The sequence below is a fragment of the Carassius auratus genome, chromosome 38, assembly GCF_003368295.1.
Source record: "Carassius auratus strain Wakin chromosome 38, ASM336829v1, whole genome shotgun sequence".
NCBI lineage: Eukaryota > Metazoa > Chordata > Actinopteri > Cypriniformes > Cyprinidae > Carassius > Carassius auratus.
This window is the reverse complement of record NC_039280.1, coordinates 1,765,060-1,788,705: the sequence shown is the minus strand read 5'-3', so window position 1 is coordinate 1,788,705 and position 23,646 is coordinate 1,765,060. Positions and strand designations below refer to the sequence as shown.

At 35.4% G+C, this 23,646-nt stretch overlaps 1 protein-coding gene across 1 annotated transcript in view; it reads right to left on the bottom strand.

The window, feature by feature from the left end:
* Positions 1-575: 575 nt before the first annotated feature.
* Positions 576-23,646, bottom strand: part of nid1a (nidogen 1a) — a 26,303-nt gene continuing 3,232 nt past the window's right edge. The window contains exons 2-20 of the mRNA XM_026223406.1: positions 21,244-21,552; positions 20,071-20,267; positions 18,569-18,816; positions 18,345-18,479; positions 17,196-17,447; positions 16,378-16,578; positions 14,986-15,219; positions 13,758-13,895; positions 13,229-13,357; positions 12,176-12,319; positions 11,248-11,367; positions 8,324-8,542; positions 5,475-5,644; positions 4,144-4,270; positions 3,827-3,998; positions 3,083-3,240; positions 2,786-2,909; positions 1,450-1,562; positions 576-1,071 (exon numbers count right to left, since the gene is read on the bottom strand). Coding sequence (XP_026079191.1) covers positions 947-1,071; positions 1,450-1,562; positions 2,786-2,909; positions 3,083-3,240; positions 3,827-3,998; positions 4,144-4,270; positions 5,475-5,644; positions 8,324-8,542; positions 11,248-11,367; positions 12,176-12,319; positions 13,229-13,357; positions 13,758-13,895; positions 14,986-15,219; positions 16,378-16,578; positions 17,196-17,447; positions 18,345-18,479; positions 18,569-18,816; positions 20,071-20,267; positions 21,244-21,552 — 3,315 coding nt within the window. The 3' untranslated portion in view covers positions 576-946. The remainder of the gene's footprint in view (positions 1,072-1,449; positions 1,563-2,785; positions 2,910-3,082; positions 3,241-3,826; positions 3,999-4,143; positions 4,271-5,474; positions 5,645-8,323; positions 8,543-11,247; positions 11,368-12,175; positions 12,320-13,228; positions 13,358-13,757; positions 13,896-14,985; positions 15,220-16,377; positions 16,579-17,195; positions 17,448-18,344; positions 18,480-18,568; positions 18,817-20,070; positions 20,268-21,243; positions 21,553-23,646) is intronic.

Here is a 23,646-nt window from a genome sequence, read left to right as displayed (position 1 = left end):
ACCTCTATATATATATATATATTTTTTTTTTTGCACATTCAAGTCATAATCCTATTTTGTCCTGTAATATTTATTGTCGAGTTGTTGTATTATTATATTTTTTGTTCATTGCCTAATATATATTTTTATAAAACATTTTTTTTTTCTTTTAGCTATTATTTTAATTGACCTTATTCTATAAAACACACATTTACTACTTATAAACATAAATGTATAATATATTTGTAAAAGATAAGATCAAATAATTTTTTCAAAGTACACACATTTAAGAATTGTTCACTGGCTAGAATACTTGATAAAACAACTTGTAAATGTTACACATAACAATACAAATAACAATACGGGCATACAAATATTCATAACATAAATTAAAGAATGGTATGATTTATTAAATGACCTACATGGTGAAATAAATACAGTAAGAAAGATTAGAATTAGAATTAGACAATTGAATGGATTGTGCAGGAAGTTTTCACCTGATTTTTAGGTAGCTGCTTCCCTCTGGTGGTTGCTATTTTCTGTGTATTTTATATTATTACAAAAGAAGCACTATAACAACATAAAAATGACCAGGCTTAATAAACAAAATATGATTTTATTGAAAAGATGTGATGTGATGTAAACATTGATTAATGTCAGGCTATTTCACAATCGTATCATTTCTTTATCTTTTAAAAGAGATACTCTCAAGTATCAGGGTAACACTGTTAGTTTTGCTGAAAATTGTTTGGAAAGTCACGAAACTAAATTCACAATGACCTCATTAGTAATAGCTGCTCTAGCACCATGATCTTATTTAAGGCAAAGATGCATGTAAAAATCTTTAACACTGAGTGTGGCTTTATTGCATCTTTCAGACAAAACACGGTGTAACGGAAGCATTCAGATGGAACCGCCATATCATTCATCGCCGGAGGTCAGCTCACGTCTCTCTGAATCTTCAGTTTCACCCTTCTCGCTCCACACAGCCCAGCCCCGCAGGGTTATCTGGACACCTGCACGAGCGCCCAGCAGGAGTCGCCAGACAAAAGTGAGTGCAGCCGCCATTATTGCTGGAGCAGTAGTTCTGACCTGATGGAGAACAGAGTATCTCACATTAGCTGCAGTCATGGAGCATTAAAACTGACACATTCATGAAGAATTTACAGTGGTGGCCAAAACTGTTAGAACACATGACTCCAAAACATGATATCATTTCATAATGTTCATGCAGATGGTGCAACCAATATCAGATGAGTCATACTGTTTTTATATTAACTTTTAACTTTAATATTTGGTATGTCCACCTCTCTCTGACACAGTGTCAATATATTTCCTGAGAACTTCAATGCTATCCCATGCTTCCTGCAACTCAAGCCAAGTGAAACCTCTTAAATACACCAAGTTTTCTGACAATTATGGCCACCACTGTAGGAATAAGAAGTCGATTATATGCAAGAGAAATCATACCAGAGGGGCAGTGGGCATGTGCCGTGGTGATCCCGTACAGACGTGTTTGTTTCTGGGGCTGGAACTCATCCACCTCTTGCCTCGCATGTCGATCAACTACGACTACAGCACGCCTGATCAACACCAACACACAAACCGTCAGGAAAACACTTCGATACATAAACATTCGATTTTTAAGTGTTTTGAAATGTCTTCTGCTCATCCACATCTGTATCTATAACAAAAAACAATAACAACTGTGAAATGTTTTACTATTTTAAATAGCTGTATTTTAAAATTTAATTCATTTCTGTGATGCGCCGCTGTATTTACAGCATCATTCCTCCAGTCTTCAGTGTCACATGATCGTCAGAAATCATAATAATATGATGATTTGCTGCACGAGAAACATTTCTGATTATTATCAATGTTGAAGACAGTCGTGATGCTGTAAATACAGCTGCACATCACAAAAATAAATAAAATTGTACGATATATTCAAATAGATTTTTTTTTTATTTTTTGCATAATTTTCATAAAAATTAAGCATGTTTTCCTCCCAGATTCCCTCTACTGTAATGCATCCTGTGCTTTGACATGTCAGTTTGTGTACTGTTTATTATCATAAATGGCTATACTCTCCACTAACAAAGAGCAAAAGGCTGTAGGAAGATCAGAGGCCCGTGAAATCACACGCAGCTGCCACAAGCCTTGAAACAGGCCTTTTGACCCGACCTCTGCATAGCAAACACATTCAGGCTTAAAGCGCCAAATCAGTGCATGCTACTGAGGGAACCGGCGCTAGCAAACAGACACATCAGAAGAACCGAGAGCTGCTGAGCTCACGGCTTTAGACTGAACCTTGACCTTTCTCTCTCATCCTAAACCATAACTGAACAACACCAGCAAGACCAGAGTTAAACTGCATGACTTTGGGTGAATATCTGAACCCAGCAGTTGTTATTCCTATTGTTCTGTTATAATGCACTACCATTCAAAAATCTGCATTCATTATCAAAAGTGACTTCAAAACAGTTATCATGTTAATAAAGATTTCTATTTTGATTAACAATCTTCAGAATGTTTCTTAAATGTCAAATCAGCATATTATACTGATATCTGAAGATCATGTGACACTGAAGACTGGAGGAATGATGATGAAAATACAGCGGAGCATCACAGAAATAAATTACATTTTACTATATATTCAAACAGAAAATACTTCTTTTAAATTGTAATAATATTTCACATTTTTAACTGTCTTTTACAGCCTTGGCAAGCATTAGAGACTTGTTTCAAAGCATTTGAAGGACCCATCACTCAATAAAAGCGTGATGCTGTTTCAGTGAAAGTTCACCTGGTCCAGTCCGTGTAGTAGAGGCTCTTTCCATCAGTAGTCAGTCCGAAGGGATACTGAATTCCCTCCATGAGCTGCCTCCGACTGCCCTGCTGTGGATTCATGCACTCCACTTTATGTGTACCTGCATCACAAACACCAAACACCATCATCAACACAAATGCATCAACCAAACGAAGCATTTTATGGAGCTTGTGTCTTTAATGAGTTTAACAATGAGTTGTTTTCCCATGAGACACTCAAACAGCTGTGACTTTATTGCACTTGTAAATGTTTCTCAGTGAACTGGAGCCGCACCAGCATCCGCCCAGCACAGCAGAGACGTCTGGGGGTCGTACGTTAAACCGTTGGGGAGGCTCAAATCATCCTTGACCAGGATTCTCCGATTTGTGCCGTCCATGTAAGCCATCTCAATTTTGGGAGCGTCCCTGTTCCAGTCGGCCCAGTAGATGTAGCTGAGGAAGAAAAAGACAAGCCTTTGCAATAACTATTTCACTGCAGAAAAAATGCTACTTTGGGAATCCCTACGAATGAGTGTAAACATGATTTTATGTAGGATTAGAAACAAAGCTGTAATCATGGTCTAAAACTAATGCGGGTGAAATGAGAAAAAGCAACCGCCATAAGTATCAGCCATGAAACTGTATTTTTAATTATTATGCTGCAGAATTTAGGGTGCCTTTACACAGACAAATTAAAGAGTGTCAGTGTTGTAGGCAGAAACTGTTCCCTGAAGATGATCTAGGCGTAGCGCATAAAAATGATAAAAAACACCCATCCACTGCCATTTTAAGCTTGGAAGAGCCAGGAGATTTTTTTAATATAACTAAATGTTACTGTTGCATTGTAAATTTGGAGTGTGTAAAGAAACATTTAATACTGAATTGCTCACATGTCTTATAAGGGTCAGCTTATCCCTTAATTGTTATCAATCTAACTGATTTAATCAAGTATTGCTTTGCATTTCTATCCATCTATCTTCACTTGCCAAAACGACTGTTGTTAATTTTAGACGCTGGGTGTTTTTAGTTAGTCACGCACCCGTTGGTGGGATCAGTTAGGATGGCTCTGGGGTTAACCAGGTCTGTGTTAATCAAGACAAGGCGCTGGGATCCGTCCAGTGAGGCCACTTCAATCCTGTCCTTCATGGAGTCTGTCCAGAACACGTTTCTGCCCACATGGTCGATAGCGATGCCTTCAGGACTGCTGAGATCTGACACAAAAATCAGTGTCAGACAACTTCTTAAGGTCCATGGAAATCAAAACTGATCTTTTGTGGTCCACAGAAGACGGTGAATACGTTTGGAACGATCCAAATGAGTCATCTTTGGGTGATCTTTTGGTTAAACTGGCACTACCTGATGTAATGATGTGGACGGGTTCTCCTCCTCGTAGACTAGCTCTGCTAATGGCAGGTGTGCTGATGTCCGTCCAGTACACCATCTTCTCCATGCAGTCAAAAGCAATTCCAATCACCACTTTCTCCTGCAAAAATGATAAAAAACATGCATGGAACGACTCTAAAGCTGCCTTCAGGCATTCATATATCAGTCTGTCTGTGAACAGCTGTCTAGACAAAAATCATGAAACCACAATGACTCTTGGGCCAGCTTTGTTACCAATGCATTTTTTCTCGCTTCATCAGCTTCACTGATGTTAGTCATTACAGTAAATGTTAGCATGTGAGCTGTAAATAAGAGCAGATGGGATGTAGATTCATTCAGACTTATAATTTCCCACACTACTGCATATAATAGGACCTAAAAAGTCCAGTTCAGGGGTCAGTGGATGGAAATATAAACCCTGTGCATATGCTGCATGTGTAGCTTAACACAATCAGGTGGCAATATAATCAGAAATAGCTATAAACCATAATATTTACCATCATTAAGAGTGTTTTTATTCAGCAGTGATGCATTATATTGATCAAAAGTGAGGCTAGGAGAAACAAATGACACTAAATTCACCAGTAGGTGGCGACAAGTGTCTATTTTCCAGAATGGTTCATTGAACCCATCAGTCAAACTATTCTTTCAAAATGGAAAATTCAATTTGTATGAAGCAAGTCTTTACTCTTTATGAATGGATCATTACATAACTGGCTCACTTGACAAATAAATACAGGAAAAATAGACCACAGTCCAGCTTTGTTTGAATACAGTGTTATACTTAAGAAACAGTTTGGTCAAAGACCCCTGCAGAAAACACGAGTGTTAACATCATTCTCCTTTGTAAATATTCAGCTCTGTTTCTCCTGGATCCCTCCTCACATTCTTACGGTAAAAGGCCAGTGGAGGTTATGTAATCAGCAGAGGCAGCATATGGCTCGGATAAACAATTTCTCTCACACTAATATTTCCAAGAATAACAAAGTTAAGCAATTCTGAAATTCCCCAGCGAGCCCCCAGCGGTTCTCTGGCTCGGTGTTATCAACAGTTCAACTGAGAGAGACGAACTACGAGCAGAACACAAACCACAGGGACACGTTCAGTTACTAACATCACTAAACAGTCTCTCCATCAATGCATTCCAGAGCTTCCAGCAGGGAAGAAACCAGAGCAGACTGTACAGAGCTTGAAGTTTTGTGAATGATTTGGCCTGAAACACTTCAGAACAATTCTTAAGTACGTGTTGCACTCTCAGATGTTAGTGCAAACTCTGTTTTTCCACAATGAGGTAGAGACTTTACCGGGAGGTGCAGTGCAGTCTTAGCTTCGTTCTTCTTCAGGTTGTGACCTTCCAGAGGAATATACTCAATCCTTCCGCTCTGGGCGAAGAGGATGTGACTGCCAGGAGGCAAAGGACTGATGTTAGGATCGGGTGTTGGTCCAATCGGGTGAGGGTCATCATGACCAGGACCTGAGGAACAGAAGATGCATCAATATAACTACAGTATGGCAATTCACCACCTATGTGTACAGTAAATGGTCACATGCATTAGTACCAAAATTGGCATTGATGTAATATGTGGATATCATAATTGTAGTGTCATCAGCTGCAGCAGTGGCCTAATGAGCTGCCTATGTAGGGATTGTATTTTAGGACAGTGTTTGTCAGACAACAGGCCTCAGGAGTCTTTCAAGGGTCCACAAGATCGCTTAAAACTACTTCAAATTCAACTAAACTGAAACAGTGTGTAGATGTTGGCCGACAATTCGTATTTAAGAACCCAGATTCTTGTTCTCTTGAAAAATCTAGATACACGATGGAATAATAATAAAAAAATACTGCAATGATAAATTCTTAGGTAGTAAAGTATAAACCCTGAATTTTATTTATTTTAAAAAAAAATATCACCACTTCTAGTTTCTTTGTATATTTATAATATTAAAAAAATATATTTATTTATTTAAATTAATTTAGAATTGTGTAAAGATGAAGATAATTCTGTGAACATCAGCTGGAATGCACTGTATATCCATCGAAGGGTCCTTTACCATTCTGTCATGGACTTCATTTCCCATTATCCTTTGCTTGGACTCATTATGATCTAATTTCTTCCACCTGTGTGTTATTTACTAGTTTGGTGTTCACTTTATAAGTTGTGGGTTTTAAGGCGGGCGTACACGGTGCGATTTTTGCTGTCGTAGGAGTTCGCATGTGATTTTTTTCAATCGTGTGGAAATCGCGTATTCTCGTATGGTCGCGGCTCGTATCATTTGCGATGAATTACGAGCCGAGCAGAGTGGCTTACGAGCACTTCCCGACCTCCCGATCGTTTTTAAACATGTCTAAAAAGTTCATGAGCTATCGGTTTGAATTCATGCCATTTGTGCTGTTGAACGAGCCGATTCGTTGATTTATCTGAAGTTGACCAATCACGAACTAGGAAAACCACAGAAGAAAGACGAAGACGGCAGCTGAAGTCTGACAGGAACAGCGAGCGCTGTATGATGTTTCTAGCAACGTATTCCAATGCCTTTTTAGTTCTCTCTCTCTCTCCCTCGCTCGCTCACACGCATAAGTAGTTTACAGGGACTCTCCATAGACGTAACGGTATTCTATACTGTATATCCCCATACACTACCTCTATCCATCACGAAAAATGCATGTTTAAAATTTCTATTAAACACCGTATAGTATTTTTTAAAGCCATTTGGTTTACAAGAGCACAGTAATTGTCCTCATAAACCATGTTTACATTTTAATACCCATTTCAGATATTTATAAACCATATACAAGAACACACACACAGGGTAACCAAACGTCCCGGTTTCCTATTGCTGAAAAATAACCTGTACGTGTAGGAAACGGTCAAGGCTCGTATCAATATTTTATTTGCAGTTATGAGAGAGGGAGAGCAGTTATATTAGGCGCGTTCCACTTGAGGCACCGCTGCATGCACGGAATGATCACCTGTATGACATCAAAGTACCGCGAGAGCGATTCGAATGCATTGGATATGTGTGCTCTCATATCGCTCTCGCTGTACTTTAATGACATACAGTGATCCTTCTGTGCGTGCAGCGCTGCTTCAAGTCGAACGCGTCTATCAACTTCGTGCGATTACTTCTGGAATTCGCAGGTTGTAAAATCGTGTCGTATATCATGTCGTCCGTACGATTTTCAGATAAACTCACTCGTGCCGTGTGCGTTGACATACGATCTTCCGACCATCCGAATTCGCACCATGTATGCCCGCCTTTAGTCAATCAGTGTGAGTCTTGGTATTTGCTCTTTTCATTCCTGTACCCTGTCTGGATTATGTTTCACTGTTACTGGTTGGATACATTTTTCTGTAAATTAGTTAATTAGTTTTTCTTTAATAAACTTTTACTGCATTTAGATCCTCGCCTTTGCCACCATCATAACAAAATACTGTTCTTTTGATTTTTCTGTTCATCTGTGAATATTATAAAAAAATATTGTGTAAATGTTTTCAACATTGATGATAATCAGAAATGTTTCTTGAGAAGTAAATCATCATATAAGAATGATTTAATAATATAATATAATAATAAAATATAATATATCTAATATAATTTCCGGGAACACATGATAGGTAAAAATGTATAGCCTGAATGAACTGAAATTCGCTTTGGATAAAGTGTCTGCTAAATGCATGAATTTAATTTTAATTTCAATTTAATTTCTGAAGATCATGTGACACTGAAGACTGGAGTAAATTTAACACAAAAATTCTGCTTTTTTTTTCAAAATTGCAGTTTACAATATAATATATTCACAGAAAAATAATGTCTTATAATATTACACTTTCTACTGTATTTCTAAACAAATGAATGCAAGCTTGGTGCGCAGAAAACTATTTTTTCAAAAAATATAGAAAAAATCTCTCTTAATCCAAACTTTTGAACAACATCAGAGTAAAAAAGGATGTGAACTGCTGTCATCCAGCTCACGACACTAAAGTCTGCAAAATACATGTATTGCATGCATGCATGCATCCTTGCGTTATGCATTGCAACAAGCAATATTGCATCGGTGGAGGATTGTCATTTCAGTTCGTCTGTTAGTTCACTCTGTAGACAGCGAAGCAGCTCAGTAGGTTTTGATGAGTAAAGCATGTGTAGGACTCACAGTCAGGAAACTGTCCGGGTCCCGTTCGCGTCCCAGAGATCTCCTGTCCATCACGGTTGACGCACCAGCACTGCCTTGCGCTGGCGTGACACTGCATGGGTTCGTACTCGCCCTGGGCATCACAGGTTGGCACATACTGACCGGGCACAGGACGGGGGCCCCGGGGCCCAGCGCCCAGAACACTCTCCCTATGCAGCTGGCAGCGTGTCTTATCGTACTCTGCACAGATACAAATACACACACAGTTAACCCTATAAACCTTACCTACTGGATCATATTTGACACGCAAAGCCTCTAAATGATCAACATGATCACACGTCTTCTTGCTGTCAAATCTTGACTGATTTTAAGTAGGGATGCATAAAATCATGAGTATGTTTTGATTAAAAGGTCAGAAGCTATAGCCGACATGAAAAAAAATCACTAACATGACACCTTAATTAAATAATTTTATATATATACCTGATGATTTATTCATTAATGTGTAAAATGTTATATTTTTTAACAAATTATGAACTCTTTTGCTTTAGACCTTTTACAAATGTTTTCATGAAATAAACTGTTAAGTTTACCACTGCATCGTTTTGGGGGAAAATGCAGTGATTAATACATAGTTTTGTTTGTGTGCTATTTTTAAATCTTCAATGTACTGTCATTATAAAATAACTTTATTATTGTTTATTTAAATCGGCTATCGGCCAAAAGTATTGGACAATTATCGGCATATATCGGATATCGGGCAAAAATCCAATATCGTGCATCGCTAATTTTTGGTAAACGTAAGAATAACTTTATTAATTTTGTCAAATATACACTTACTGGACTTAAGCAACTTCACTTAGTTGATCCATTGAATCATGAATTATTAAAAAAAAAAAAGAAATCATTGAGTCTCAAATCCGATTGTCAGACTTTTGAGCGTTTAGCATCATTAGATTGCATTGCATTATTTGTTTTGATCGTTTAAATTACATCTTTCTAAGACATATTATTGGAGATATAGAGCGATGTCTGATATTTGTATCATTTAATGTAAGTATCTGCTGTACTGTTAGAAAGACCTCATTGATTTACATTAAAAGCAGCAGATTTTAATCACCTTTTGTCCACATAAATAACAGCATCTGTGCCAAATTGCATGTTTTTTCTCAGTTTGGCCCTCTGAATAAAACTATAACTATTCTTTTATATGCTTCAGTCTATATTATTGTATAAAGTGTTATATAAATAAAGGTGAAGTACTTTAGGCTTTAAAGTGGTTAAAGAGCATATTAACCTGGTATTAGTAGTGTATTTATTACATCCCTGCTCATGCTATTGTATTTTACAGAGCCAGAGTTTTGACTTATCTGGTTTTATTTGTAGCTTAAAGATTATTTGGCTAACGTGAAAAGCGACTGACCCACAGAAGTATGTGAAAACTATTTGCTGTCGTCCAGCGGAGGCTCAATGCTAAAGTTAACCTGTCAAACCTTGACCCCTGGGCTTTTGCAGATTGTCAACAGAACCGAGATCAAACTTCATCTCTTTCTAAGAGTTTCCAGTATTTCCAGTGAAAATCAATCAGTGCTACAGCTCCGGGGTCAAACCTGAGACAGATCCGCTCACGTGACATTACATCAGTCTACAGAGCTCCGTCTGCTCGTCCCTGGAAAGCAAACCAGGTTACAATAACAAAACTCATCTCTCTGCACACTAATCAATAGCATTACTACCACGATCACGACAGCGCTCATAATCAACATGACACACTGAAGACAAACATGCCTTAGGCACTCGAATTATTTCAGTCTGAACCAGAATATGAAGTCATGCATGTTTTGAATTCAAGATTTAAAGATTATCCAGTTCATATTCATATATATATATATATATATATATACACACACACACACACACACACACACACACATAGAAATCTTCAAAAATAATTAAATCTTCAAAATCAGATGCATTATATTTAATATTTTAGAGTTGTTTTTTTATTAGATTTTCATTCTTTTTAAAATACTATTTGAAAAGGAATAGACTTCATTTGAAGCATTTATATTTAAAGATTAAATGTAATAATATATATATATATATTTTAATATTTTAGTATAAAGTCTATTATTATGCTCACCGAGGCTTAACCGATTTGATCCAAATATGGTAAAAAACCTAAATATTTTTATTTAAATTTTAACTGTTTTCCTTTTGGATATATTTAAATGTGCCATTTACTCCTGTGATGCAAAATTGAATTTTCCGAAGGACCATGTGACAAGGAAAAATAAATAACATTTTAACAATATATTCACCTTGAAAACAGCTATTTTAAATTGTAAAAGTGTTTTCATTATTTTGATCAAATAAATGCAGCATTAGTGAGCAGTACAGACCTCTTTCAAATATATATAAATGTATCAAACTAAATGATTGACCAGTTAATTGTGACCAGTATTGTTCATTTCTCCTAAAAGTTTATCTTGGCAGTTTTAATGGCAACATATATGACCTTCAAGCTCATAAAATTCAACAGTACTGATGCCATGGGGTCCTAAAACTCTGAGAAACCTAAGCAGCTGGTCCGTTCCCAGCAGACAAGCAGCTGTCAAGCTGATTTTCACGGAGCAGGGTCAAGCCGTGACATACCTCGGGGATCGAGGGGTCAGGTCGTGTTGTAATATTTAAAGAGTCCAGGGCTGTCTCTCATTAGAACGACTGATACTGTTTGTGACATGAACTGTGGGTAAAAGGGCTCTTATAAACTTTGTGATACTGCAGTGTAGCTGAAGGCTAGATACACAGATGATTCTCCAAACCACAGCGTCCAAAAACCTAATGGAATTCTCCAAATATGCTAGAAAGTGGGATTTAGCAGAACTATGTGCAAACGAGCTAAGCTGCTTGTGAAGGTTATGGCTCATTCATTTAAAGTCTACCTGTAGAGCAGTGGAAACCATCGCCATGGAAACCAGCGTTACATTGACAGGTGAAAGATCCAGGTGTGTTGAGGCAGACGGCGCTTTCATGACACTGATTCACCTGGCACTCGTCTATGTCTGAAAGAGGGAAACAAACCAACCATTAAATTCAATTAAAAATGTTTTGCAAAGAATTATGTCAAATGTTTAAAAAATAAAAAGCTAAACAAAATATTTATGATCCCATTTATACATATACACATTAATTATATGTATGTATAATGCTTTACATTTTATTTTCTTATCATTCGCAGTGCTTCATAAGAAGGAAAGAAAGAAAAATAATTAATAAGAAATTATATTTTACTTAAATGACAATTAAATACAGTGAAAATTAAATTTAATACATACATTTTAATGATACTAAATTAAATACTTGAATAATACATTCATTATAATTCAATATTAAATGTTACATTTTAAACAAATGTATAACATTTAAATAGTGGATCAATTTAATAAATTTGATGCAATAAAGCTGCGTAATAAAGCTGAAAATGAATGAATTATGCAGTTAAAATCATATCAATTCATTTGTATTGTAAAATAAAATCTCGCATTTACAGAAGTGGCTGACCAACAGGAGATTTAATGACCAATATTCATATGCAATTTAATAATAAAATGTTTAAAACAAAATGTATTCAAATTAAATTAAAATTCATATATATATATATATATATATATATATATATATTTTTTTTTTTTTTTTTTTGATCAGAATGTTGAATATACACTAAGCCGAATGAACACTTTTAATAATTAATTAATCATGCAAAAAATTGCCAAATATCTGCTGACGGTCCAGCCAGGAAAACATTAAAACGGTGTGTGTTCTTCTAATAAATGAATGAAAGCCTGTCTGTATCGAGGAGCACAGTCCCACCCTGACAGCTGCGTCCATCTCCCATGAACCCCGGCAGACAGGAGCAGATGTAGGACGATCCTCCGGTGTAACTGCAGCGAGCGCGCTCAGGGACGTCACAGTCATGAGTGCCGACGCGACACGGGTCCACGGGACGCTGCACCTCTACAACACAACACCACTCATTCATTAACTGTCCCTGCAGGAATCACACATCCCAGAAGAGATCGCTTGAAGAGCTCAATCTCATGTCTCAGACAGAAATCAGATTTAACTCAGACTTCTGATGAAGTCTACAGCTTCTTTGATGTTTTAATGAGAGAAAGATCTCTTTGATCTCCTTTAGAGATGGAAACTCAGAAGTCACAGAAGTCTATTATATATACATGTGTGTGTGTGTTTTATATTATGATTTAGATTATGTTTAGTATATTGCACAGTGTTTTTACAAAGTGAACACGTCAAAGAAAGAAAGAAAGAAAGATAATTACTTGATTAAATCTCTTGTTCAGTATTTCTGGGTGAATCTTAATACCTCAAAATAAACAGCAAGGAATAAGATATTTAATATTGCTTTAAGAAAATTAATTATGGGGCTGTTACGATTTTGTGCTTTTAATAACAATCAAGCACATTTAAATGTTTAATAAATAAAAGGAATACACCTTAAAATTAAAAGCAGATTATGCATTTATTACATTTAAATATCAAATATGTATTACATTTAAATATTGAATAAAATAAAATGTTAATTTTAGATAAATGTACAAATGAAGCACAGAAGGCTGAAATAATGAGAAACATCCTCTACTGGGAAACTTACAGAAGACCAGACTTAACAAGAGACGTGGTGTCAGTTTCTAAAGTCTTCCCATGAAGATCAGGTCTTATGGTTTTATTTAGATTATATTTAGTCCATGACTCTAGAGTTGGTTCAGCACTGTGGACATTTCGTGATGCAGATCAGCTGCTTTTAATCTTAAAATCTAAACAGCAGGGGGATTTTCTCAACAAATAACGGTGACGAATACAACCAGAGATAAACATTCAGTGACTCATGAGACGCTGGCGTACCAACACACGTCTGTCCGTCGCTGGCGAACTGGAATCCATCCCGACACTCGCAGCGAAACGTTCCCGGCTGGTTATTACAGACGGCGTTTGGCCCACAAATCTGAGGAGTTTCCCTGCATTCGTCGATGTCTGATGAGAAAAGAGAAGCAGACCAATCCTGAGGATTTCCTCTAGCTCTTTTCGACCGAGACAAACTGCTTTAATGCTATCCTAAACAAAAAGACTTCCTCGGTCACATACAGTCGGTTCTCCTCATTAATGCTCTTTAAGATAACATCTGTCTTATTTTTGTGTAATTTCCTTTAAGTGACGGGTCACATCCGTAGAGGTCTGGGGGAATATTCAGGCATCTGATTAGAAGACAGCTCCCTTAGGAAGCCAAGCAGTACTTTCATGGATAAAAACTCAATTTCTCTTCAGAAGGAAGCAGATTAGTGGCCCGTTTTAAGAGGCAAATGAAAGAGGAAATTGTTTTAATTGACCTGATGGACTGAGGATTGATTTAGTTATGCAAAATCAGTGATGGTACCATTGCAAGCGCGTCCGTCTCCAGTAAAGCCCGCGGCACATTCACATGTGAACTGGTTTCCTCGTCCAGGTCTGCAGACGGCGTTGGTGTCGCAGCCGTGTCTGCCAGTGAAGCAGGCGTTTTCTTCCGTTTGTCCACCTGCGGATGTGGTATAAAAATAAACGGTTACTTCCCAAGAATATTATAATACATTCAAAGAAAAATCTGCAGAGTTTATGTCTCACAATTCTCAGTTTATATCTTACAATTGAGTTTATAACTAACAATTATGAAGTTTATATCTCATAACTGAGTTTATATCTCTCAATTGAGTATATGTCTCACAATTCTGACTTTTTTCTGACAATTCTTAATTTATCTCATAATTGAGTTTTCTATCTCACAGTTCTGACATGTTTTCTCACAGTACTTTATAGATACGTTTTTCTCAGTGTTTTTACAAAGTTAACACTTCAAAGAAAGAAAGAAATTCTCAATTTATATCTTACAATTCTGAGTTTATCACTCACAATTTTGACAGTTTTCTCGCAATTTTCAGTTTTTATCTAATAACTGAGTTTATATCTCATTATTGAGTTTATAACTCACAATTCTGACCTTTCTCTCACAATTCTGAGTTTATATGTAGCAATTTTCTGTTTTATCTCATAACTGAGTTTATATCTCATTATTGAGTTTATATCTGACAAATAAGTTTATAACTCACAGTTCTGACCTTTTCCTCACAATTCTGAGTTATATCTTGCAAGTCTGAGTTTATATCTCACAATTGAGAGTTTATAACTCTTTAACTCGAATAACTTTTTTTCTAGCAATTTTGAACTTTTTCTCTTAAAGGGGTCATATGCGATTTCAAGTTTCTCTTTCTCTTTGGAGTGTTACAAGCTGATTGTGTATAGATAAGATCCCTGAAGTTGCAAAGACTAAAGCCTCAAAACCAAAGATATATTCTTTATCACAGTTAAGACTTTTCCATGTCCCCATGAGCGGCTCATTCTAACATGCATTATGCAAATATTTGTAGTTTTGCATGTTCTGTGTGTATGTGTGTGCATGTGTGTGTGTGCTCGAGAGAGAGAGAGAGAGAGACTGGGTCTCACACATCACAAATTTCCAGGATAAATAAGGCAAATTATACTTAATTAAGAGAAGCAGAAATCTTGGTCATGATTAAAATACTATTCATCATGCAGCCCTTGGCAAAATATTTTCTCAGATCTGCCCTTACCATTGACGTCTCCAATCTTGTTACTCATGGCGTAACGCAAGAGTTGTTGACCCCTATCATACATGACGAACACCTGGTCCACACTGAGCATCTGTGTGGACGGCAAGGCTCTGACCACTTCATCGTGCTGGCAGCCCTGAAACGTGATGGTCTCTCTGAATTTGTAGCTTGTGCTTTGGGTTGATCCGTCCTGCATACTGATCACATACTCCCGTGTAGATGAAGCGGTGATCACTGACCACAGAGTCACAGGAGTCAATAGGTTTCATAATAGGACATTAACAAAAAGCTTGACATATTGCTAAAGCAGATATTTCGCATCATGCATGCATACTGCATACTTATGCATGTTTTATCATCCATAATCATTCATACATGTTTTATAATGCATACTCATGTATGTTTTATCATCCATATTCATACATTCTCATGCATGTTTTATAATGCATCCTCATTTGTTTTTACTCATTCATACTCATGGATGTTTTACCATGAATATTCATTTATACATATTTTATAATGCAACTTCATGCATGTTTGATCATACATATACATCCTCAAGCATGTTTTATCATACATACTCATAAATGTTTTAACCGTATTCATTTTATGCATATTTTATAATGCATCCTCAGGCATACTCATTCATGTTTTACTCATGCATACTCACATTTTATCATCCATACTCTTGCATGTTTTATCATGCATACTCAAAAATGTTTTAACCGTATTCATTTTATGCATGTTTTATAATGCATCCTAATGCATACTCATTCATTTTTAACTCATGTGGATACTCATGCATGTTTTACATTCCATATTCATACATCTTCATACATCTTCATGCATCCTCATGCATACTCATTCATGTTTTACTCATACATACTATTGCTAGTGCATATTTTATCATGCATCTTCATACATGTTTTATCATGCATATTGTGCAAGCTCTATCATGCATACTCATGCATGTTTTTATCATGCATACTCATACATACTCAAGAATGTTTTAGCTTGCATCCTCATACATGTTTTATCATGCATATTGTGCACGCTTTATCATGCATACTCATGCATGTTTTATCATGCATACTCATACATACTCATGCATGTTTTATCATGTATACTCATACATACTCATGCATGTTTTATCATGCATACTCATACATACTCATGCATGTTTTATCATGTATACTCATACATACTCATGCATGTTTTATCATGCATACTCATGCATATTCAAGAAACTTTTAACATGCATACTCATGCAAATTTTAGAATTCACACTTATACATACTTATTTGTGTTTTATTGTTGCATTCATTATTTTATTATTATGCATAATCATTATTTTATTATGTGTACACATGCAGTTATGATGGTTTGACTCACAGTTGGTGCTGTACTGGTAGATCTCTGTGTAGGGGTCGATCTGAACTGTAGCTCCCTGAGGAACCTCAGGAATCTTTCCTTCAAGTCTGGTGTCAACCATCAGGTGGTCATGCTCATCAATGCCTTTGAACTCCTGAGATATAGTCAACCTTTCCCCTCCGGGCTGGAAGGTCACATCGGCCTGACGTCTGAACACTCCGCCTGACAGACACATGAAAAAGGGAGTGTGAGGCTGGATTTCAAACATTGATTTTTAAAGGAGTGTCTATCACAAAAAATATTTGCTGCATTCTGACTCTTCCCTCACAACACATCTGAACAATGAACTATGAAAAAAGATCTAGCTATCTAATTCAGGAGTTTTTAATGTTGTAGATACCAGGGACAAACAATCTTAAAATATATATGCAGCAATATATTTATTATGTATAGAGACCTAATTTATATCCTTTAAAAATATCTATATATATCTATCTATATTTATCATACATGCTTTTGCAAGTTTTATCATGCATACTCATGCATGTTTTGTCATGCATACTCAATAATGTTTTATCATGCATGTTTTATCATGCATATTTATACTTACTCAAGAAAGTTTTAACATGCATACTCATGCATATTTTAGAATGCACACTTATACATACTCATTTGTGTTTTATTGTTGCATATATAATTGTATTATTATGCATACTTATTATTGTTTTATGCATGCACATGTGCTCATATTTATTTTATTTTATAACAATATAAAAAAGGGGAATTCAGATGGCTCTTATTGAGGACTTCTCTTTATATGAATTCTCTGAGAATCTCACCAATGATGCTGAAGCCGTTTTTGAAGCCCGGCTGCTGAAGTGCAAACGCCCAGCCGATGATTCCTCCGACGGACGACAGCGGCTGCAGAGAGAAGCCGACGATCGCTGGAATGTTGCTGATGGCCACATACGCTCTGCCGTCATTCACCACCACATACGAGTGGAGATCGTTACTGGCAAAATCCACGGGCACCTCTGAGTTTCCCACAACCACCCTGCCACTCACTTTACCATTCATCCTCTGAGGAATACCTGGGAAAGATCATCAGACACCATTAGCTTTTCTCTTTACACTAAACCCAGTACAAAAACTGTCTACTGTATGAAAGTAACAAAAAATTCATTTAACAGATCTCAAACAAACATGAGAACTATTAATATAAGCAATTAGTGACCTAGAATCTAGACCCAACAATATGATTAAGGTAAGTGTGTTTACTAGCTCAAATAGGGAACATGTATTAATTTTAGTCAAACTGTATTCAAATAAGACTTAATTTTTGTCCCACAATAAAACTAAGACACAGTCTTTGATTTCAACAAAAGATTATATGTTTATTCTAATACAGGGTTTGGGACTTGATGATTACCTACTAATTAATTTAATTAGAAATTATATTTTATTTGTAAATATTTTACATAATTGTAAATATTAGCTTTATTAAAAGGGTTTAACACAAGCAAGTGATTTAAAAAAGGATAAAATATAAATTTGTAATAAATGATTTATTTTAATTATAAAAAATAACATATAAATAATAATATATAAATAATGTCTATATATATATATATATATATATATATATATATATGTGTATATATGTGTGTGTATATGCAACAATAAAAAAAAATATATATATAATGTCTATGTGATTAACTAGTGTATTTTTTTAATCGATTGACAGCAATATATATATATATATATATAAACACGCTTTCTAAATACTAATAAATGCTGATTAATACTAACAATAAAGCACTTAAAAATGTTTGCATCATGCATTGCTCATTAATGTGGTTATGTTGCTAAATTTAATCATTGTATTTTTTATAATTCTTTTTCTCTGCTATCAGTGATCATAACCCAGCATAAGAAAACATTTATTTAACAGAAATGAAACCGAATGCAGTCGATTATAGAGTCATTACCATCAGGAACACACTGCACTCCATTGCCGTAGTATCCAGGTTTACACTGGCAGCATCGTCCACTCTGATAACTGCTGCATTCGCCAAATTTAGAGCATTTCTGTCCACCACAATCACCAGAGTTGTATGTAAATACTGTATGAAGACAAAAAAGTGATAATTTTTCGACTCCAGAAAAGTACAAAGTTGTTGATTGTTCTGGTACATTAATCATTCATGCTGACCGTCAACTTCGATGTTGTCTTCATTTTCGATTTCCACCACCGCTGGTCGTTCAGGTCTGTACTGAACCGTCTGCACCTGGATGGGTGGAGGGTGTTCGGGACGATCATAAACTCCATCCACGTCAGGATACACCGGGTGCTGATGCTTGTGCTTTACGTCTGTCACTTCTCCAGGAGCGATGTCCGTGAAGTAAGGGAATGTTCCGATTTCATACACCCACACCCCACGCTTTCCCGAGTTAGTCTGCCTGGAAGAGACATCCAACAGCATTGTGGGAAAACAAGTACACTGCTAAAGAGTGGACATGCCACTAAAACATTATTAGTTCACCTAACAATAAATATCCAGTTGCTCCAATGGAATATAAATAGAGAAAAGTCTTCACAAAGAACTTTTACTTCACAAATTATAGTGACTGCACATCTGTCAAGCTCCACAGATAACAACAAGCACCATCAGACTAAATACAATAAGACTTAAGATAAAAGTAGGCCAAACTGCAAAAAATATATATTTGTTTACATACTTAATATTTTGTCTTGTTCTGTCTTCCATTATAAATTTAATTGAATTAATCATTTAATTAAGGAAAAAGACTAGATATTGGATATAAACGGATATAGAAATAAATCAACAAATGCAAGTGCAAGTGATCTTTAAATACATTAATTTAGTATATTTAGTTTTGTTTTACGAAAGATTCATCAATTATAAAAAGTTTAAGGAAATCTCTGACAATGTGGAAATTAAAATAAACATTTTTAAAATTAGTTTTATATTTTTGACCCAATGGACATATTTCTTCTGGTTCTAAGCAGAAACGCACAAAACAATTTTTTCATTTAAATATATTTTTAAATCTTACTAAATGCATCCTTATTAAAGAATGTTTCGATATTTGCACTTAAGAAAATAATCTTTTGCTGATTGTTTTTTAGCTCAAAGTGGTTTAAAAAATCGTAAGATATCAAGCTTTGTTTTCTACAAAATGTATCAAAAATAATTAATTTACTAAAGTTTATGCTAAAACAAGAAAAATATCTGTCAATGACGTAAGAGAAATTTTTTGCCTCAATTTTTCAAATTTTTTTTTTTTTAAAAACAAGAATGAATATTTTAAGCATTTTGATTCACAAGTAAATTTTTCTTGGTTTACGAATGTTTCGATATTTGTTCTGGAAAAACATGACAAAAATACAGATTAAGAAAATAATTGATTGCACTTCTTTTTGACTCTATTCTCTGAAACTGTCCTCTATCTCTGCTCTCAAATCTCATTCTAGATAAAGCTTCTGCATGCACTATACTCCTAAGATTAGTTTAAGGACCATTATTGTGTTTTTTGGTCTATTTTGGAGTTTGGGATGAGGTCATGATATAATTCTATAGAAGAGACATCCATGAAGCTTCTTCTACTTTCTAGCATCACAGAAGAAAGTGAGTAAATGATGACAATATCTCTATTTAGGTGAACTCCAGCACTAACAGCAGCCAAACGTACTCAGCTAAGTTCTTGACGGACGTCTCGGTGTCATCTGTGAGGCGATAGTACGCTCCTTGCTTGTCCTGTCCTTTACTGAAGCCTGCGTGCATCGTGTAGCCGCTGGTGCTCTGGAACTGCATCGCTTCTCTCGGGTAAAGAAGAATCGCATAGGACTGCGTCTCCAGAGAAGCCAGGACCAGCTGAAACGTATTTCGCTATAAGGACAAACAACATGATTTATTAACTCTTTAAGAGTATTTGTACACAATCAGTTAAATCCATTTCTCTTATAATTCACACACACAGCAATCGGCAGTGACACAGTCATTGGAAGTCATTCACCTTTAATAAAAGTCAGAGATTTTATAGAAAAACTTGTATTATTCAGTTAGTCGCAGAAGCAGGATTTTTCATTTTTGCGTAGTTCAAGTTAAAATATTAAAGTTAACGAAGCTGTCTTTAAGTCTTTTATATTTAAAATAAGTGAAACGATCTGCAGTGTAAAATACTTGAAATAAAATAAGATTTTGAACCTTGAAATCTGACGCAATTATGCTTTAAACACATACAGAACAAATATATACACAACACTTATTAAAAAAATAATAATAATAAAAATGGTAAAAAAAAATAAACCTTCAACTAAAATTAAAACAATATAAAAAATTAATTCCAAATATGAATAAAAATTGTAATAATATATAATACTAAAATTATATGTAATAAATTATTATACTAAACTCATTAACGTGTTTTTAACTAAAATGTATATTTTAAAGAAGTAAAAATGTCTTGCAGAGCAAAATGCATTTACATTATATGAATATATTCAAATACAACTTATATGAAGCCTTAAAATCTTATGCAATTATAATTTATTCATGCTTTAAAGAGGTTAAACCTAATTAAACTTGGAATTTGAAAAAAAAAAAATATATATATATATATATTTTAAAACACTCAAAAAGGTATTTTTAGGAATATGGATTTTGCATTACAAGCGAGTTGGATGCATGCATTAATAAATGTGATGCATTTTTTTTTTTTAGGTCCAGAACATCTGTAAATGCAGATTTGCATTACTAATAAAGCAAGGCAACCAGAGTAGAAAAGACCAACAATGCATCAATGAAAAATGCATGTTAAAAATCACTGTATGTGTGAACGGCCCACAAGTAAACTGAACCTCACTCTTCCGCTGGGCTCCAGTCCGTCTCCTCTGCTCTCAGCCCGATGGGACGCCACATCCACCCATGTGACCACCACAGCGCTGATGGGGTTCACCGTGTCATCCTCAGGGAAGGCTCTGTTGATGTGATCGGCCGCCTGCTGTAGAAGAGCCGCACTGGAGTCCTGCCGGAAGAACACCTTTCCCACGCCGTCGCTGGTGTCCAGGTCGCCCTGCAGAGCAGCGATCATCCCAAAACCAGCCGGCATCTTGCCCAGATACTCAGATTCTCCTGCTGGCCTCTCCAGAGCAACAAAACCATTGGTGTTGATCTAAACGTGAGAGACAAGAGATGCTACCAATGAGAATCAATAGCCATTAATGACGTGCAGTTGGGTTGTGAGATTGAGTTTTATCTCAATTATGAGTTAACAAGACATGAATGTTACAAGAGTCTTGCTGGTTGCACACAATAACAAATATACAGCGTGATCAGTGTAGTCTGATTCACTAACAAATGACTCTTGTGAACAGGTTCTTCTTGATGAATCGGTTTTTTGAAGACTTCAAGTCATCATTTGTATCAGTCAGTTGGACCTGTTTGTTAGGTTACAGAGTCGTAATAAAACAAGTAATTGATTACTTAAAACAAAGTAGTGTTCAAAATGTGTCTAAAATATAGTAAGTGCTCACTTTCCAATGATTTAGGCAGGAGAGCTGTTAAAAATCATGAAAACAGAGTCTGAAATCACTGAATTCCTATGAACTCTATAGTTGTCTGGGGGGGGGGTGTGAATAAGTATATTAAGATAAAATAAAATAAAATAAGAAATGTTATTTTAAAGACTAATTTGATTGAACTAACTGAAAATAAGAAATGTTGCTTTCTAGTTGACATTTTCTGTCTAAAAAAGGGAGGGGGGGTGATTATTAAAATAAAATAAAATAAAATAAAATGTTAAAGACTAATTTGATTGAAATGTTGCTTTGGCAAATTACTGAAATAAAGTCTCAAAAACTTTTTACAACTTTTTTTAAACTAAAAAAATTATATATAAATATATATATATATATATATATATATATATATATATATATATAGACAATTAAATATAAATAGATATAAAAACTCCTTAAAAAAATATAAAAACACACAGCAAAATGACTTAAACTTTAACTAAAACTTTACATTTTTTTAATAAAATATATAAAATAAATCTAACTAAAATAACACTTGATTTTTCCCACTTGTTTATTATTTCTTTATATTTCACATAAAAAAGGATAACATTTAAATAAAATAAACTAATTAAATTAATTAAAAGTTAAATGCCCACTCATGTGATTAGAAAAGAGCTGCATTAGTTCCCTTCTAACTGAAACCTTTATATAAAAACAGTAAATGCTCCTGAAATGTGCCCTGAAACTGAGTTGGGAGTTTGTGATGGTTTAGGGTATAAAGTCCATTGCAGTCCTGGAAAACTCTCCATACAGCAGAATAATCAATAACTACAGTCTTTCAAGCACAGCCAAAATGAAATCAGACAAATTGGTCTTTGTCTTATATGTGACCTGATTCGCTGATCCTGTAATCATGGCTGGAGCGTGTTGTTTTGTGCTGCAAAGTCACCCAAGAGAATTGAAAAAATAATGATTGTTTTCAAAGAGGTTTCCGGGTGGCTCATCCTGGTATTGTTCACCTATTGTTTCATAAATACTGTGTACGTCAATATATGCCACATGCTGTAAACTGCTGTGGGTTAAGTGCCTGCTACTAAATGCAAAGATGTAAATACTGTATAGTAAGGATTTACAGGCATCAGCATCAAAACTCATACGGTTTCATTACAGTCATCTTAGTACATTAAAACAAGTACCATAGCAGATGATTAAAACTGAACAGCTACAAACGAATTACAAAAATAGGACTTCTTACAACAGTGTAAAATGAAGGAGGAAATGTTAGTGGTTTAATAAGGAATGTCATGCACATTCCTGATCGTTTGTAATGAGTGTTCAGCGTCTCACTAAAACAGATGTGCACGCTTAGACTGCATTTCCAGATGTTTTTCACATGCTACAACACACACACACACACACTTATAAATCCTATAAATCCCAGTGAAGGAAAGTTTCATTCCAAATGACTTTGTAATTCATTGAGTCTGCTCTCGAAACCCTGGAGTAATTTCTGCTTTACAAAACAACAACAAAACATCATGTTACTCAAATGAATTGTGCTAAAATATTCATGGTAAGAACCACAACAGCTTGCAAAGGAAAAGGAAACTGGCAAAGCAGACCTGTGGGAAAGGAAGCATTGAAGGGATTGTAATTATGAATGTTATTGTTAGTCCAGTCCTCTGAGAATGTCCTATAGACACATTTCCTGTTGTGTCTGGGTCAATCTGACCCATGTTTGATTA